The sequence below is a fragment of the Mercenaria mercenaria genome, chromosome 3, assembly GCF_021730395.1.
Source record: "Mercenaria mercenaria strain notata chromosome 3, MADL_Memer_1, whole genome shotgun sequence".
Lineage (NCBI taxonomy): Eukaryota > Metazoa > Mollusca > Bivalvia > Venerida > Veneridae > Mercenaria > Mercenaria mercenaria.
Window position 1 is genome coordinate 85,390,734 of NC_069363.1, and position 17,070 is coordinate 85,407,803.

The 17,070-nt window shown below is 36.2% G+C and overlaps 1 protein-coding gene across 1 annotated transcript in view; it reads left to right on the forward strand.

Annotated features, from left to right (window-relative positions):
• Nucleotides 1-9,364, forward strand: part of LOC128555753 (cysteine-rich protein 2-binding protein-like) — a 28,347-nt gene extending 18,983 nt beyond the window's left edge. Inside the window, exons 4-5 of the mRNA XM_053539109.1 lie at nt 771-902; nt 9,181-9,364. Of these exons, the coding sequence (XP_053395084.1) occupies nt 771-902; nt 9,181-9,349 (301 nt within the window). The 3' untranslated portion in view covers nt 9,350-9,364. The remainder of the gene's footprint in view (nt 1-770; nt 903-9,180) is intronic.
• The last annotated feature ends 7,706 nt before the right edge of the window (nt 9,365-17,070 follow it).

Genomic DNA, 17,070 nt, shown 5'->3' on the forward strand with positions numbered 1-17,070 from the left:
TATCAGTTGGCACAAAAATTCCCCTGGATGAGACAACATGTCATGCGCAAGAACCAGGTCCCTAGGTCTAAGGTCAAGGTCATATTTAGAGGTCAAAGGTCAAATTCAAGAATGACTTTGTACGAAACATTTCTTCTTCATGCATGGAGGGATTTTGATGTAACTTGGACCAAATGTTCACCACCATGAGGCACCCTTGTTTTTAGAATTACGTCCCTTTGTTGTTACTATAAATAGATTTTATTGTAACTTTTTTATTACTGGCGGTAGAGAAAAATCGAGACCACTTTTCTGTGGTACAGCATGCTTGTTACATCCAATTTTTAGGTGTATTTTGACCTATCTCTACCTGGTAAAGAGTTTCTTGTGGAGATTTTTTTTTTTTTAAAGATTAATTTCCCTTTGTTGTTACTATAAATAACTTACATGATAACATTTTTATAATCAGCCAAAAAAATTCAATATGAAAACAACTGTGGGTTTTTATATATCGAGGGCTTAGAGAGAAACTAGTCTATCTGCTTCTATTTCTATATACAGATAGACCAGTTTCGCTCTATGCCCTCGATATGCACATTTTAATCCAAGTGTGTTGTTATAACATATTGTATATGTAGTACAATATTGTTTATACATCATTGACAGATATCAGTTCATTATGTTATACTGCAGTAGAGAAAATTAGGTGCCTTCCAGTAGGGGACTTTGTATTGCATGGCAATACTTCATTCACTTGTTCTCTTTAAGAAGATGTTTATGTATTTATCTAGGGTGCAAGTAGTCCACCTAACATTGTACAATCTACAGCTGGCGGGGTCAGGAATGTGTGGATATTTCAGATGGAAGGAACATATCTGTACATTCATTGACAATCACTGGACTACTTTCTTTGGATCTCAAAGGTAAGTTAATGACACAGGAAAAAGACATATGGGTTTGAGGGGTTTTAGGAGAAAAGATTGAAGAACAGCATTAGAATAAAAAGAAACTAACAGAGTGATATAACATGATTTCTGACTGGACTCCTTACAAAATGGCTGAAATTTAAATGAAGTCTGTTTTTCCTTTACCTGCCAATCTGTTTAGCTTTGTGTAAGTAGATAGGTAAATAAAAATGTTTTTAATTTCTTCAAGTTACGGTTATCATGATTATGAAGCCAGTCAGAAGCATATTAAATAAATGATGTAATTGCTTTTCATTTCTTGATTTATTTATTAAGATTTTAGACAGGTAATTAAATTAAATAAAATCTTAATTATGATTTAGACCCATGCTTCATTAAACATGTATTCACATATACCATTTACAAACAACAATTATTAAATATAAGAGATATCTAAGTAAATGTTAAGTAATTATATCATTCATATCAGTAAAACACATTTATTTTTTGAGAAAATAGGTTTGTATATAATTTCTAACACATACTACTGTTTGCAGATCAAATTGCCCTTTCGCCTTTTCTTAAATCGATAGACTTTTACCTTTACGTCACAAAAGCAGCCATGCTGAAGCTATTTTTGGATCTCGTTTATACAGGTATCTCCGCCTTTCCGATACGCGTAAAATACACTGAATGAACTTGTTTACATTGGCTGCATGACCGAGAAATGCTATTTAAATACTGTTGGAACGGGTGTTTAACCGGAATATAACAGATGTACTAGATCTAATCTTCATTTAAAATTTTGCCACAATGCACACTACATTTTAGACTGGCATCAGCCGTTAGAGTCATTACATGTAAAGCACTTGGCCATAAAATCAATCCTCTTTGATGGCACTTCCTGAAAAAATTTACAATATCTCTAACCTCTGACTCTGTTGAGATGAGCCTAGAGAGAAAATGGTTTTCTTAGAAAATATCAGTGTCAGTATGAAGAAAGAATAAACTTTAACTTTATTACAGATAACTTGATCTCAGCAGACTTTGTAAGTCTAACTACATTTAGGTAGCGTGGATGTGAAAAAAAGACACCCTCTTATACATTACAGGCCTTTTCTGCCTAAATTTCAGTACCTTTTGCTGCAGACTTTTCTTTTAATTAATGTATCTCGTGTTTATTTTTCACAATAATTATAAAACGCGACTGACTCGAGTTGTTGGATTCGCTCATCATTGATTGAAGGGCATAAGTTAGATTCCCGGAACCGACCATGCCTCTTTAGTTGAAAAAAGTCGGCAATTTCTTACGAAATATGTTAGTCTTAGTCTAACTAATTTTACGCGATCCTAGGGAACAGTTACGAGTTATTTTCTCCACTCGAAAGAAATTGTCATCGCTAGATTTGGGTTTAAATGCTGATTTTGTTGCGAATACGAGATAAATTCAAATAAAACATACATGTATCTAAAGGTAGTCCAAATAATTATACTCAAGAGTTTAATATCGTTATATTTTTGACTGGTCGATATCCCCTTCAAGTAGACAACGTAAAATATCACAATGTAAAATCGGTCTACCCGAGGTCTCATTATTTAGACTAATCAAAAGGGGGATTCAATTTCTCATTAATTTATGTGAAAATTATCATAATTCCCCTTAAAAGCGATAAAACAAATAACTTTACATGACGGTGTACTGTGATTTATCCTCAATTATTTTGGTCCTTTTAGAGTGACCGTCAAAAATATATATATATAAAAAAACAACAACAAAAAACCAAAAAAAAAACCAGATACATAATGGAGTTAGATTTGCGATAGTTAAGCTACGGAAGACTGCAAAAGTTTAAATATCAAATAAATCAGTTTTTATGGATATGACAATTAGATCTACAAGTGTTGCGCAGCTTGAAGGTTCAATGTTACCTTTCTATAAAACCTTGTATACCTTGCGTGGTTGGAAATTTCGTCGATAATAATTGTCATAACAAACAAAAAACGCTGTTTTCATTTGAACATAGTTGAAATATTCTATATTCTACCTTTAAAACAACATATCTAATACCACCTTATTGCACTTCACAATGTATGCAAGTACGGCGATACTTTAAAGATAGAGTCAGAGCGCGCGCTTTGTGTGACTTCAAGTTAAAGAAAAGAAGTTTCACGACAAGTTGAATGAATAATTTATTGTGGATGAGGCGGGGATAACCTGTCAGGATTACTCCAAAAATAGCTTCAGCTACACCATTTTTGTGACGTAAACGTGCAACTCTATCGATTTCAAAAATGTTGAAGGGGCAATTTGATCTGCAAACAGTAGTATACAAGATATGCTTGTCCATGAAATCCGTAAACATAACACTCATATTAAACTGTCCCAGAATCACACAAAGGTAAATTAAAAAAATATGTATTTATAAACAGCAGTATTTCTTCTAATATTTGGAGGACAACAAGGTATTGAGCTTTTGAACACACAGTTTTTATAGATTCTTGTAGGTCTGTATTTTTCTCCAAATGTTCGGTACAAATTAGATACTAAATGTAATTTAATGATCTTCAACTACATTTTTATGGTGAGAAAGAAATCTTCATAAAACCTAGATAAAGTTTGTTTCTTTCTAATTATATATAATGGAATCAAAAACTAAGTCAAATTATGAAATAAACTGGTTAACTCTGCAGAAGTCATATTTTCTACATGATCTATATGAAACCAGGTCGGAATGTTTGTCTTCAAAAGTGTATGTCAGTTTTGAAACTTTGTCATATGGGATCATAACTAAGTTAACTGGTCAAAACGTAGGAAACCCTTGTTAACACTGTACAGGCATAATTTTATTCCAAGGATCTATATAAAATCTGATGGGAATGTTTTGTTTTTAGTGACTTGGTAAAGAACAAAGTGCTTCGGTTGAATTGTTGTGATCACTAGTTGTCTGTCTGTCAACACTCCGTCAAATAGCATCGCCTTTGATACCATTTGGCAGAAGTTGATGATAAAACGTGTTCTGGATGTTGGTTGGATAGTCTTCTAGTAAAGCCGTTCGATGACTTTTATGCGCCCATCTCTGATAGAGCAGGGCGTATTATGTGAACACCCATGGTGGGCGGGCGGAAGGCGTCCAAAAGCATGTCCACTTTCTTAATCAAAAAGTCTTAATCTCAAACTTGATGATATTATTCATGGCCATATCTCAGCCCATTTCAATAACCAGCAAAGTCGCCCTAGGCTCTTTTGAGTTATGGCCCTTGAATTACACAAAATCTGCCAATTTAGCTTTGTCCGCCCTCTAAGTCAAACAGTTTTCATTGGATCTTCACCAAACTTGGTGACAATGTTTGTGGGTATAATATCTCAGCCAAGTTCGATAACCAGCCAAATCGCCCCAGGCACTCTTGGGTTATGGCCCTTGAATTACTTGAAAAACTGCAAATTTAACCTTGTCAGCTGTCTAAGTCAAACAGTTTTCATCCGATCTTCACTAAACTTGCAGATAATGTTTTTGGGTATAATATCTCGACCAGGTTCGATCACCAGCCAAATCCCCTATGGCACTCTTGGATTATGGGCCTTGAATTAGGCCAAGTTCTATGACAGGCGTATTTTGTGATAGTCTAACACTTTTGTTATTCCATGCAGAACTCAAATTGCCATGGCAATAGAAAGGAAAACTTTTTAAAGTTTCACAGAAAGCACTAGCTAGATTTGAAAATAATTTGTCAGGAATTTTCTTTTGGCGGTTCTCTACCAAGATTGTTTGAATTGTGAGAATTATGACCCTTAATTTGTCCCCTATACCACTGATTGGAATTCCACCAAACTTCAAAGCAGCGGTAAATGCCAGGCCAAGTTGTGTATGTCGTTTGAATGTTATGGTTCAGTTATTTTCTCTGGAGTTTTGGCCCCTAATTCATGGCATTTTACAATGTTCATGTGTTAGAATGTGGGAAACATACGTTTTACATGAAAAACAATCTCTAGGTTTCTGTGGCTTTATGTAGTATCATTAAACTATCAAAGGACCAAATTATGCGATGCAGACTGTCTAGTTTAATCTAATGCAAATTGTATTAATTTGACACCAAGGGATGGACTGAATTTTACTGTCAGTAAATCTTGTGGTCAAACCCTTTCATATTATCTTACCATTAGAAAGTTACTGAATTTACTTATACATGATGATTGTATATTGATTTACTGTAGTATTATACTGGGTATACCAATTACCGGGAGTCTTATATTCAGTGGACTCTATTTATAACAAAATGATTGTATGAAAGGATAAATTTTATTCTGTTTAATTAATTTATATTTTAACTTTAGACTTTTGGCAAAACAATCGTCAAAACACCAGGTAAAAGTTCCACTACTGTCATTCAAAGAACAGAGGTGGGGAATTTTAGCATTTTCTGGCATATACCTATTACTGTGAATTTCAACTTTCAATCTAAAGAAGTTGTTAAATTGATCTAAGACAAAGAAAGCATTTCTCTTTTATAATGGGCCAAACTAAATAAGAAAAAGATATGGCAGAAATAAGCAACTTCATTGAAAATTTGCAGAGAAAATTTGCAAAGTTTAACCATAATGACCAGTAGCTTAGCTAAATTCCTTAATTTCTGGGATCAGTGTGAAATAAAAAGAAAGACACTCCAATTTTCAAAAATAGTTTTGCTAAAAATCTAAGCACGTGAATAATGAGAGAAAAATTGTAAAGCAATTTTCATGTTAAGTGTCAAAACAGGACATTCACGGTAATATGTATATCCCGGTAATTGGTATACCCAGTATACATGTCTTGATGTACTGTTGGTTCGCTGCTGTATATATATACATGTATATGTATCTGTATATTCATGTCTTGAGGTACATTTATTATTGTTTCTTGTGTGACATTACAATAAAATATGACTAAACTAAAACTAAACACTTATGATATTGATTTGTGTTGAAAATTTTCACTTACTGTTCAAAGAATGTCTTTGTTTATTTTAAACTAATTGGCATTTACCATAGTAGAAAGCAGTCTACAGATATGTATCTTGGCAGCATTGTTTCTTTCCCTTTTATTAAGGGATAATAAATAACAGTGTAATGCATCTACAGCTCGATCCTCTTGTTCCATACACTGTCCCAGTAGGTTCAAGGCTGTTTCCCTGTGTCCAAGCTTTGGTTCCTGGTCAATGGTCCTGGCAAGCTTGGAAAGGGCTCTTTGTTTATCTTCATATCTCCTAAGAAAGCTGTAGGTCTTGTATTGTAGGAAGTAGAGGTAAGGTAGAGAATCAACAACAGCCAAGTCCATCCATTTGTCTTCTACACCTCTGAAAGCTAGGTCTTCTTGTGAAGATCTAAACATTTCATGTCTTAATTCATGTGGAACACAGTTAATTTCACATATTACAAATTTGACACAGAATGCAGTAGTTGACTGTATAGCTTCTTCATTGTGATTGTCAGATATTGCACAAAATCCTCGTTTTTGTAGATGGATGACAGCATGACATCTACAAATTGACTCAACAATATTTAGATCATAGTTTGCTTCAATATCTCTGAGAAAATTGTCTGTACCTTGAATATCACCTGTACAGTATAATATGGAGGCTAGCTTCAGTTTACCAGATGCAACATCGGTGTTCAGACCCAGTGTGATCCGGGTGAGGGCTTCAGCACATAAGTTATTGTACCAACAAATATTGAGGGATACAAGGACACATCCCAGAGTTGTACATAGATGTGGTACAAGAAGACAGCAGGCTTTTTTGTCCAGTCCTTGGCAGTATTTAGATATACAAACTAGTTTGAAAATAAACATCAGCAGTGTTTGTATGGCTTCTTCATAACTGCTGTTTCTAATTACAGTTAGACAGTCCCGTATGTTGTCATCAATGACCTTTGCAGTTGTTCCTAATAAATGTCCTGAAATAAGGGCACTTGTTTTGACTGAGGGTAAATTACTCAACTTCAGCTGAATCCTTGTACCAAGATTATCACATTTAATCTCCAGTAATGCTTTCCCTTTGCTGTTTATAATATACTGCAGTATTTGAAGAATGTAAGGTTTATATTCATGAGAAATATGTCCTCTCATCAAGTTGTTTCCAGGTATGATAAAATGAGGACAGTTTTCATTCAAAATACAGTCGTATAGGACAAATATACACAATGATACACAAACAAGTAAGTTATTTTCTCTCCAGACATTGGAGTGTATATTTGCAATACAGTGGAACAGAACTGTTTTACACATATAACTTGAAATGGTGTCTTCAGAGAGTGGTTTGATGAAGGTTTTTAATATCATCTTCATCAAGATATAACAGTGAATCTGTGTAATATTGAGATTAAACATTAAACACCTTTCAGCTAGAGATGTTGATATTCTCCATTCAAACTCTTCATTTTCACTGCCTTTGCTTCCAACGGCAACAACAAAACACCCAGTGTTTCTGCAATATCTCTTCATGTGATCTGAAGGCCACTGACCTACACCTTGCCAGTCTAACCATTGTCTACCTTGTAGAGGCCATGATTTACAGGGGTAGGCACTAACAAAGTCTGTGTCCAAAATCCCATGTTTTCCTTTCTCTGTATATGCTGGACCATGTATTACTCCATCCTGGAAGATTTTAGTTACAGATTTAGCTACAATTGTATTCTTTACCAGTATTCTTCCTGTTCTGTCTTTGCAGAAATGTTCATTAGGTACATCATTGTGGGGAAGTGGAGTATCATCTCTAAGAAGTTGTAGCAGACAATAGCCAGGTGATACAGTCTCACCCTGGATCATCAATTGATTTATCATACCAGGTTCCCAGTCAGTCCAGTCTTGTATCAAATTAAAGGCATTAAGACAGATCAGTCTGTCATCATCTGAATTAAGTCCCAGTGTTGTTGTGCCTTCAGACCGACTTCCTAAATGGTATACTGAAAAATCGTTATAATCTAGTTTGTTTGATATTGTATACATTGATTCTATCAGCATCATTGTTCTCCTTCTCTTCAGTATAATTCTCTCGTTCACTCCAATATCAGCAAGGACCTCTGACAATCTCATTGACACTGTTCTGGTATATTCTGTTGCTTGAAACATTCTAAAAATAGAGTAACCTACAAATTTAATATATACGTTGATCATTTCATAGAATTTTGCAGAATACTCCAGCAAATATTTTTAAGGTCCCTTATATTAATCTCTTGAGCTTTCAGTTGAAGAAGTGTCACAATAGAGGGCATTTGTTTACTTGGTAGCCATGGACTGCCAATGTGTTTTCCTTCTGAATATAAGATAAAAATGTTTAACAGGACATATTAAAGCATAAGACTGTATTTCTTTTATTAATCAACTCTACTTTGTGTATAGTGAAAGTACATACCTTTGTTTTTGTATGAAGTTGTCAAATTGAATAATTATCTCATTTTTAGACAAACTTATCTTTTTGTGTTCTATGTAGGTTTCTGGACTTTTTTGTTTTACTTCCTCTTTTTGTTTTAACAGAAGGTAGATAACTCTGACATATCAGGTAATTGTGGCAGTCAGTTGTTACTTACCTTTATAATGATAAGAGCATTTATTTTTTATTATTGTTTTTCACATTGGCCAGCTTTTAAACAAAAAATAATGTTCCATTACTTAATAAATTATTATAAATACAATTAACTGATATTGAAAATAAAAGAGTAGTCCCAAAATTAATTGCTCTTATGTAATTTTTATAAAAAGGAGTGTTGAAAAGTAATTACAACACAATAAGGTGAAAATGTGTGTGCCTTCAGTGCACCTAACACATGATTTGAGTCCACTACCACCTTAACAATAACTTACCAAACTAACAGGCCAAGCTGACTGGGTGGTCAATCGATTATTTCATGGAAATACTAGACTTTTCCTCCTCTTACTTTTCACAGAGGTGAGTATGTCCAAATTAAACCATAATTATGGTGATTTTACTTTCTGTTATGGAAGCAGGCATTAATTCCACAGCTTCCTATAGGGGTGTGTGGGGTATATGGTGTTACTGCTCCCTGTATGCTTTGCTTGAATTCTGACCAGTACGTCTGGCCAACATTGAAGTGAATGATGTAAAGGGTATGTGAAAAGAGTTTATGCTTGGTTTTGGACCTTCGACCAACTTAACACTAGGTTTACACTCAGTTACTGAGCTAAATATGGCATTCAGGTATGCCTGGAACACAACAATGTTTTCAATTTGCAAATGATCTATGAAATTTTTATTTTTACAATTTCTGTGTATTAAAGTGATCTGATTTATATTGATGTTACAGAAAGAAGACCTCACTATGGCATGGTACTGTAGCTGGTGTGTTATCCCAGGGATGTCCAGCAATCTTTGTGTCTGGTGCCAATGAACTGAAGGAAAGTGGGTGGTGGCGACTGAAGGAATTGCAGCCCCCAAATCCTCATAAACAAAGTATATTCATTGATTGTAATTAAACCATTGAAATATATTAAACCTGAATTAGTATCATGTTTGATTTCAAAGTGTATACTGTTTTATATTTATATTAGCAGATTCCTAGTAATGAAAGTCTGCTTTAAAATACCCAGTTAGATTATTGTAGTATCTTGCTATGTGAATGTACTTGCTTTGAACAGCAAAATGAGGTTTACATTAATTTAACTCACCTGAGCAGGAAGTGCTCAAAGTTGGGCTTTTGTGATCGCCCTGTGTCCATCGTCGTCTGTCGTCAGTAGTCCGTCGTCAACAATTTGAATTTGTGGGTTTCAAATTTTTTAACATAAAATGATTGGAAAGTTTACTTGTTCATTGGGATTAAATTTCCTTGATAGACCCACAAAATCCACGAAAATTAGTCCCCAAGGAATGATTTCACAGTGTTTGAGTATAGTGTGAAATAGCATTGCATTTATTACTTGGTAGCCATAGATTACCAATATGATAAAATAATGAAAATGTTTAACAGAATATATTCAAGAATAAGACTGAATTTATTCATCAACACAACTCTATGTATAGTGAAAGTACATACCTTTGGTTTTTTATGTAGTTGTAAAAAATAGAATAATAGTCTCTGTTTTTTTATCTAGTTGTCAAATAGATTGATAAAGTCTCCATTGTTGTCAAATTTATCTTAAATAGTTATGGTAGGTTTCTGGATTTTTGTTTTTCTTTATTTTCTCTTTCCTGTTTCAGAAGATAGATAACTCTGATATTTAAGCAAATTCTGTCAGTCATTTGTTACTCACCTTTATAATGATAACTAGATTATATAATTTAAATTTGCTTTTTGTATATTTGCCAGCTATTAAAACAAAAAGAAACTTTCCTGTACTTAAAAGAATGTTCAACCGAAACTGTTTTATTTTACTAGAATGTTATGAAAGTTACAATGAACTGATATTAAAAATAAAAGAGCAGTCCCAAAATAAATTTGTTAGATTATTGTAGTATCTTGCTATATGTGAATGTACTTGCTTTGAACAGCAAAATGAAGTTAACATTAATTTAACTCACCTTTCGTGCAAAGTTGGGCTTTTGTGCTCGCCCTGTGTCCATCGCCATCTGTCGTCAGTAGTCCGTCGTCAACAATTTGACTGTCAGAATGTTACCCTCAATAAAATCTTGGACGAGTTCGATATTGGGTCATCTGGGTTCAAAAACTAGGTTGCCCAGTCAAATCAAAGGAAAAGCTTGTTAACACTCTAGAGGTCATAATTTTGGCCCTATCTTAATGAAACTTGGTCAGTGTTACCCCCAATGAAATCTTGCTTGAGTTAGATATTGGATCATCTGGGGTCAAAACTAGGTTTCCAGGTCAAATCAAAGAAAAAGCTTGTTAACACTGTAGATGCCACATTAATGACTGTATCTTCATGAAACTTGGTCAAAATGTTAATCTTGATGATCTATAGGTCAGGTTCAAATCTGGGTCTGTTCGGGTCAAAAACTAGGTCAAATCAACGGAAAAGCCTGTTAACACTCAAGAGGCCTAATTTATGACTGTATCTTCATGAAACTTAGTCATAATATTTATCTTGATGATCTATAGGTCAAGTTCAAATTCTGGGTCATGTGGGGTCAGAAACTAGGTCACCAGGTCAAATCAAAGGAAAAGCTAGTTAACACTTTAGAGGCCACATTTATGACCATATCTTAATGAAACTTGGTCAGAATGTTAATCTTGATGATTTTTAGGTCAGTAGGTCAGGTGAGAGATACAGGTCCTTCATAGCCCTTTTGTTTTTAGCTCACCTGAGCCAAAGGCTCATGGTGAGCTTTTGTAACAAGCCAAAGACTTATGGTGAACTTTTGTGACCGCTCAGTGTCGGTTGTGCGTCATGTGACATGTGTCATGTGTCTGTCAACATTTTGTTAAAAAGTCTTCTTGAAAACCACTGGGCATTATTACACCAAACTTCACAGAAATAATCCTTGGGTTGCCCCCTTTCAAAATTTTCAAAGAATCAAATTCCATGCAGAACTCTGGTTTGCAATGGCAGCCGAAAGGAAAAACTTTAAAAATCTTTTTGGCCAAAACCACAGGGTCTAAAGCTTTGATAGCTAGTATGTAGCATCATCTAGTGGTCCACTATCAAAATTGTTCAGATTATCCCCTTAGGGTCAGCTAATGGTCCTCTATGAAGATTGTTCAAATTATGCCCCTGGGATGAACAGAGGCCCTGCCCTGGGGGTCCAAGTTTTACATAGACTTATTGTCTGAACATTCAAGGCATAGGCCTTTGATATTTGGTATGTAGTATTGCCTAGTGAATCTCTAACAAGATTGTTCAAATTATGCTTCTGGGGTGAAAAGAGGCCCCACACTGGGGTCACTGCTTGTATGAGTTACATAGGAAAAAGTACTTCAAAAATTATCAGATCATATTTCCTAGACTGTTTAATTGTAATTTCCTGATGACCCTAAGTGATTAGGGTCACTTGACAGTGACCCTGACCTACTTTCTTGTTTTTAAGATTCATTCTTGAAATTTGTGTGGCATAATACCAGTTTTGCCTACTGGTCTTAAAACTGACTTTCAGTGACCATGAATGTGTTTCTTAATATTTTAACATCAGTTTGCCATTTGAAACTTGTGGCTCATATTACGTAGGTGAGCTATTCAGGGTCATCATGACCCTTCTGTTTGAATGTGTCTGTCAAAATGTGCACCCCTTAGCTTTGTGCTTACTGCCACAACCAAAAATATGTAAGACAGACACTTTGTTTTTGTTGAGCCCATAGACATAGTTGTCCAAATGGCTGTTTGGTGTGTGTGCGTGTACATCCATATGCGCTTTGGTTTGTCTGTCTGGTTTTGCTTGTTCAGACCATAACTTTGACATGCATAGAGCAATCTTGTTTATATTTGGCATAAATGCAAATCTTAGTGAGATGAAGTAATTTGTGCAAACCCCAGGTTTCTATCTCAAAAGTCAATGTCACAGCTGGAGGTCAAAGGTCATGTAAGATCTTGTCTGGCCCATAACTTTGACATGCATTGAGGAATCCTGTGTATATTTGGCATGAATGTTAACCACAGTGAGACAAGTGTCATGCGCAAACCTCAGATTCCTATCTCAAAGTTCCAAGGCCACAGTAGGAGGTCAAAGGTCATGTTAGATCTTGTCTGACCTATAACTTTGACATACATTGAGGAATCTTGTTTATATTTGGCATGAATGTTTAACTCAATGAGACAGAATGTCATATTCAAACCCCAGGTTCCTATCTCAAAGGTTAAGGTCACAGGGGCAAAGGACGGGCTGGAAATGTCGCACATTGGCATCTAATCTAAGTATTAAAACAGTTTCAGATCTGATCTATTCTTCTTTGTAGGACTTAAAACAAGTACTGTGAAATCATTTTGTTTTGCATAGGATGAATTTTCGCGTATTTCGCGCTAGGACCGATGCGTGAATTAAAGACTACGCTATTATTATTTTTAACCTTATTTTTATGCCCCTGAAGGGAGGCATATTAGTTTTCAACTGTCCGTCCATTAGTTCGTTCGTTCGTTTGTTACTCACAACGTTAACTTTTTGCATGAAGGCACTTTACTCGCGAACTACTGCATCCAGGACCTTCAAACTTCACATGCTGATAGTACTTATTGAGTACACCACCCCTACTGACCTTGGGGTCACCAGGTCAAAGGTCAAGGTCACAAGGGCCAACGTTAACTTTTTGCATGAAGGCACTACTCGCGAACCACTGCACCCAGGACCTTCAAACTTTACATGTTGATAGTACTTATTGAGTTAACCACCCCTATACTGACTTTGGGGTCACCAGGTCAAGGTCACAGGGGCCAACGTTAACTTTTTGCATGAAGGCACTTTACTCTCGGACCACTGCACCCGGGACCTTCAAACATCACGTGCTGATAGTACTTATTGAGTACACCACCCCTACTGACTTTGGGGTCACCAGGTCAAAGGTCAAGGTCACAGGGGCAAACGTTAACTTTTTGCATGAAGGCACTTTACTCGCGAACCACTTCACCCAGGACCTTCAAACTTTACATGCTGATAGTACTTATTGAGTACACCACCCCTACTGACTTTGGGGGTCACCAGGTCAAAAGTCAAGGTCACAGGGGCCAACGTTAACTTTTTGCATGAAGGCACTTTACTCGCGAACCCTGCACCCAGGACCTTCAAACATCACATGCTGATAGTACTTATTAAGTACACCACTCCTACTGACTTTGGGGTCACCAGGTCAAAGGTCAAGGTCACAGGGGCCAACGTAAATTTTTTGCATGAAGGCACTTTTCTTGCGAACCACTTCACCCAGGACCTTCAAACTTTACATGCTGATAGTACTTTATGAGTACGCCAACCCTACTGACTTTGGGGTCACCAGGTCAAAGGTCAAGGTCACAGGGGCCAACGTTAATTTTTTGCATGAAGGCACTTTACATGCAAACCACTTCATTCAGGTCCTTCAAACTTCACATGCTGATAGTACTTATTGAGTACACCACCCCTACTGACTTTGGGGTCACCAGGTCAAAGGTCAGGGTGCTGCGGGGGCATTTGTCACCATTAGTGACAGCTCTTGTTCATTTCTAAAATTGAAAATGCGCAAATTAAAGCCCGCGCGAAACTGTCCTTTTTCACATTCGCGCAAAATTTAGCCAGTAAATTTAAATGATTTCACAGTAATAATGCCGAGGGGTTACCTTTACCTTACATGTTTGGTCATTTGTTGCTAGCAGTCACGCATTCTCCTTACCACTGTGGGTTCAAGCTGTACTAATCATTAGATTGTTTTATATGTACAAGCAATCCAGCTGTAAAGTTTTTATGAAAGTTTGCAAATTTAGCCAATGTAAATGCTTTTTTGTTGCCATAATTTGTTGGGGCTTTTCTTTGTTTGATTTTACAGAAAAAAAACAATTAACGTCAGTATGGTGATATTTAACAATTATGTATCCGTAAATGGTATCGTCTGTTTATCTGTTTAACTGAATGAAAAGTCTGCAAATTTGATTCATTGTTGTTTTTCGTTTGATCTTTTTAATGCACAACTCCACACTTTGGTTGCATGCTTATAAAACATTTTTCATGATAAACTTAGTTTCCGGCTCTGCATTTACGATTTCGTTGTGGTCGTCGTCATCATCATCATCATTTAACAATAAAAATTAAAATGATAATCTTCTTCCTCTACTCCTCCCTGTTTAGTACTGAGCCGTGAATGTATCTCAAGCATATTGTAGATGAAAACATGACGTTCGTAATTCAAAGGTCAAAATTAATATACAATATTTAAAAAAACTAGAAATTTGTCCATGGGACAAATGTGCCCCCACTACATGACAATTAAGGACACAGATCAACTAACTCATTTCTCTTCGTAATGACTACTGTAGGTAAAATATTTTCGGAGCTACGCACAACAAAACATTAAAATGACAATTTTTTCCTAGGTCAGGGGCCATAACTCCTAAAATACTGAATGAATCCTGACGCGAAACCCCAGGTACACAACTGCATATGCTGATCAACATTCCTGTAAACTTTAGTGATTCTAGGTCAAATACTTTTGGAGCACGCGACACAATATTAAAATGACCAATTTTTTACTAAGTCAGGGGCCATAACTCCTACATGACTGAATGAATCCGGACGCGAAACCCCAGGTGCACAACTGCACATGCTGACCAATTTCATTCCTGTAAACTTTGGTGACTCCTAAGGTCAAATACTTTTGTAGTTAAGAGCGACACAACATTAAACTGACCAATTTTTAACTAAGTCAGGAGCCATAACTCCTACACGACTGAATGAATCCGGATGCAAAACCCCAGGTGCATAACTACACATGCTGACCAACATTCCTGTAAAGTTTTGCGACTCTACATCAAATACTTTTGGAGCTAGGCGCGACACAAAACTAAAATGACCAATTTTTACAAAGTCAGGGGCCATAACTCATATAAGACTGAATGAATCCGGATGCGAAACCCCAGGTGCACAACTACACATAGCTGTCCAACATTCCTGTAAAGTTTTGTGACTCTACGTCAAATACTTTTGGAGCTAGGCGTGACACAACACTAAATGACCAATTTTACAATGTCAGGGGCCATAACTCCTACAAAAATTAATGAATCCAGACGTGAAACCCCAGGTGCACAACTACACATGCTGACCAACATTCCTGTAAAGTTTTATGACTCTACGTCAAATACTTTTGGAGCTAGGCGCGACACAACATTCTCGGAAGGACGGAAGGACGGACGTACGCACGGACGGACAAGGTGATTATATGCTCCCCCTTTCAGGAAGCATAAAATCATTCAAATGGAATGTGCTTCGGACATGCACAACTACACTTAGTACGGATGATAATAATACAATGTTGATAAGTATGGAAATTTAGTTGTGGAAAAATTTTAAACCCGCTGAACATCAGACAAAGTTCTTCAATTGACTGCTTAAGAAAATGTTGAAAACACATTTCTTCAGAGACTACTTTGCATTATTCTAAGTTTTGACGGAGTTTTAAAACAATGATGCTAGTGACAGTGATAGAAATTTATTTATTTCAACTTGTAATGTACAACGCCATTGAATATGTTTTAAATGTAGAAATAGGCGTTTAAGCAAATAAACCAGTTTCAGTTTCAGTTTCAGTTTCAGTTAAGTATGACATATAAGAACCGAGAATAGCGCACACAAATTTTTCCATACATATATAAAGAACAAGCAAATGCGATGAATTGGTATCCCCCGCTGAAAGGGTTTGTGGTGAGGAACGGCAAAAAATTATATCTGGCAAAAAGTTAAGGATGTGTTACTATAAGAAGCAATAAATTTCATTAGTCAAAATTAATTTAACAGAAAATGAATGCTTTTTTTGGGGGGTTGGGGAGGGCAGCAGGGGTGACAGGGTGAGGGTACAAAACTTACACATGTTGTTATAAATATTGATGGAAAATTAAAAATGAAAAAGAAAAAAAAAAGAAAAAAAAATGGGGTGGGGGGAGGCATGATCGGGGTGGTGAGCATGACTGGGTGGAGGAGTGAGGTGGGGGAACGGTTCAACTTTGCATGTTGATAAATATTCATGGAAGGTTTGAAAAAAAAAAAAAAGGAATGAAATTTTTTTTTTTTTTTTTTGGTGGGCTGGAGGGGTGGGTGGGGGCGTTGGGAGGGGGGGTGTGTGACCAAGGCAAGGTGATGACCAGGGTGGGTACACAACTTCACATGTTATAATAAATGTTCAGCTGCGGACGGACATTTTTGGGCATTTTTCATTAAATCAAGGCAATAACTCTAAGGGAAATTGACCAATCAAAAAGAACAAACTTGACGGGCATCATTGCAGTATGTTGGTCATGTTTATTTCAAGTTTCATGAAATTCTTCTGCTAGTTACTGAAAAATGGCTGTGGACGGACGCACGGACGGCAAATGCCATTTCAATACCCCCGTCCCGATTTCATCGGCGGGGATTAAAAAAAATAATAAAGGGCCATAACTAAGTGAAAAAATCCAAAGGGAACCCACTTCACATATGCACAACCTGACCTGGTACATATACCAATGATAATTACAAGGTTTGTTGGAAATCCGGAAAATAATTGCTGAGAAATAGTGCAGACAGAATCCAGTATTATAGCCCCTGGATACTAGTATCTGCGGGTATAATTATACTCAAATTTAAGTCAACTTACCTTCGA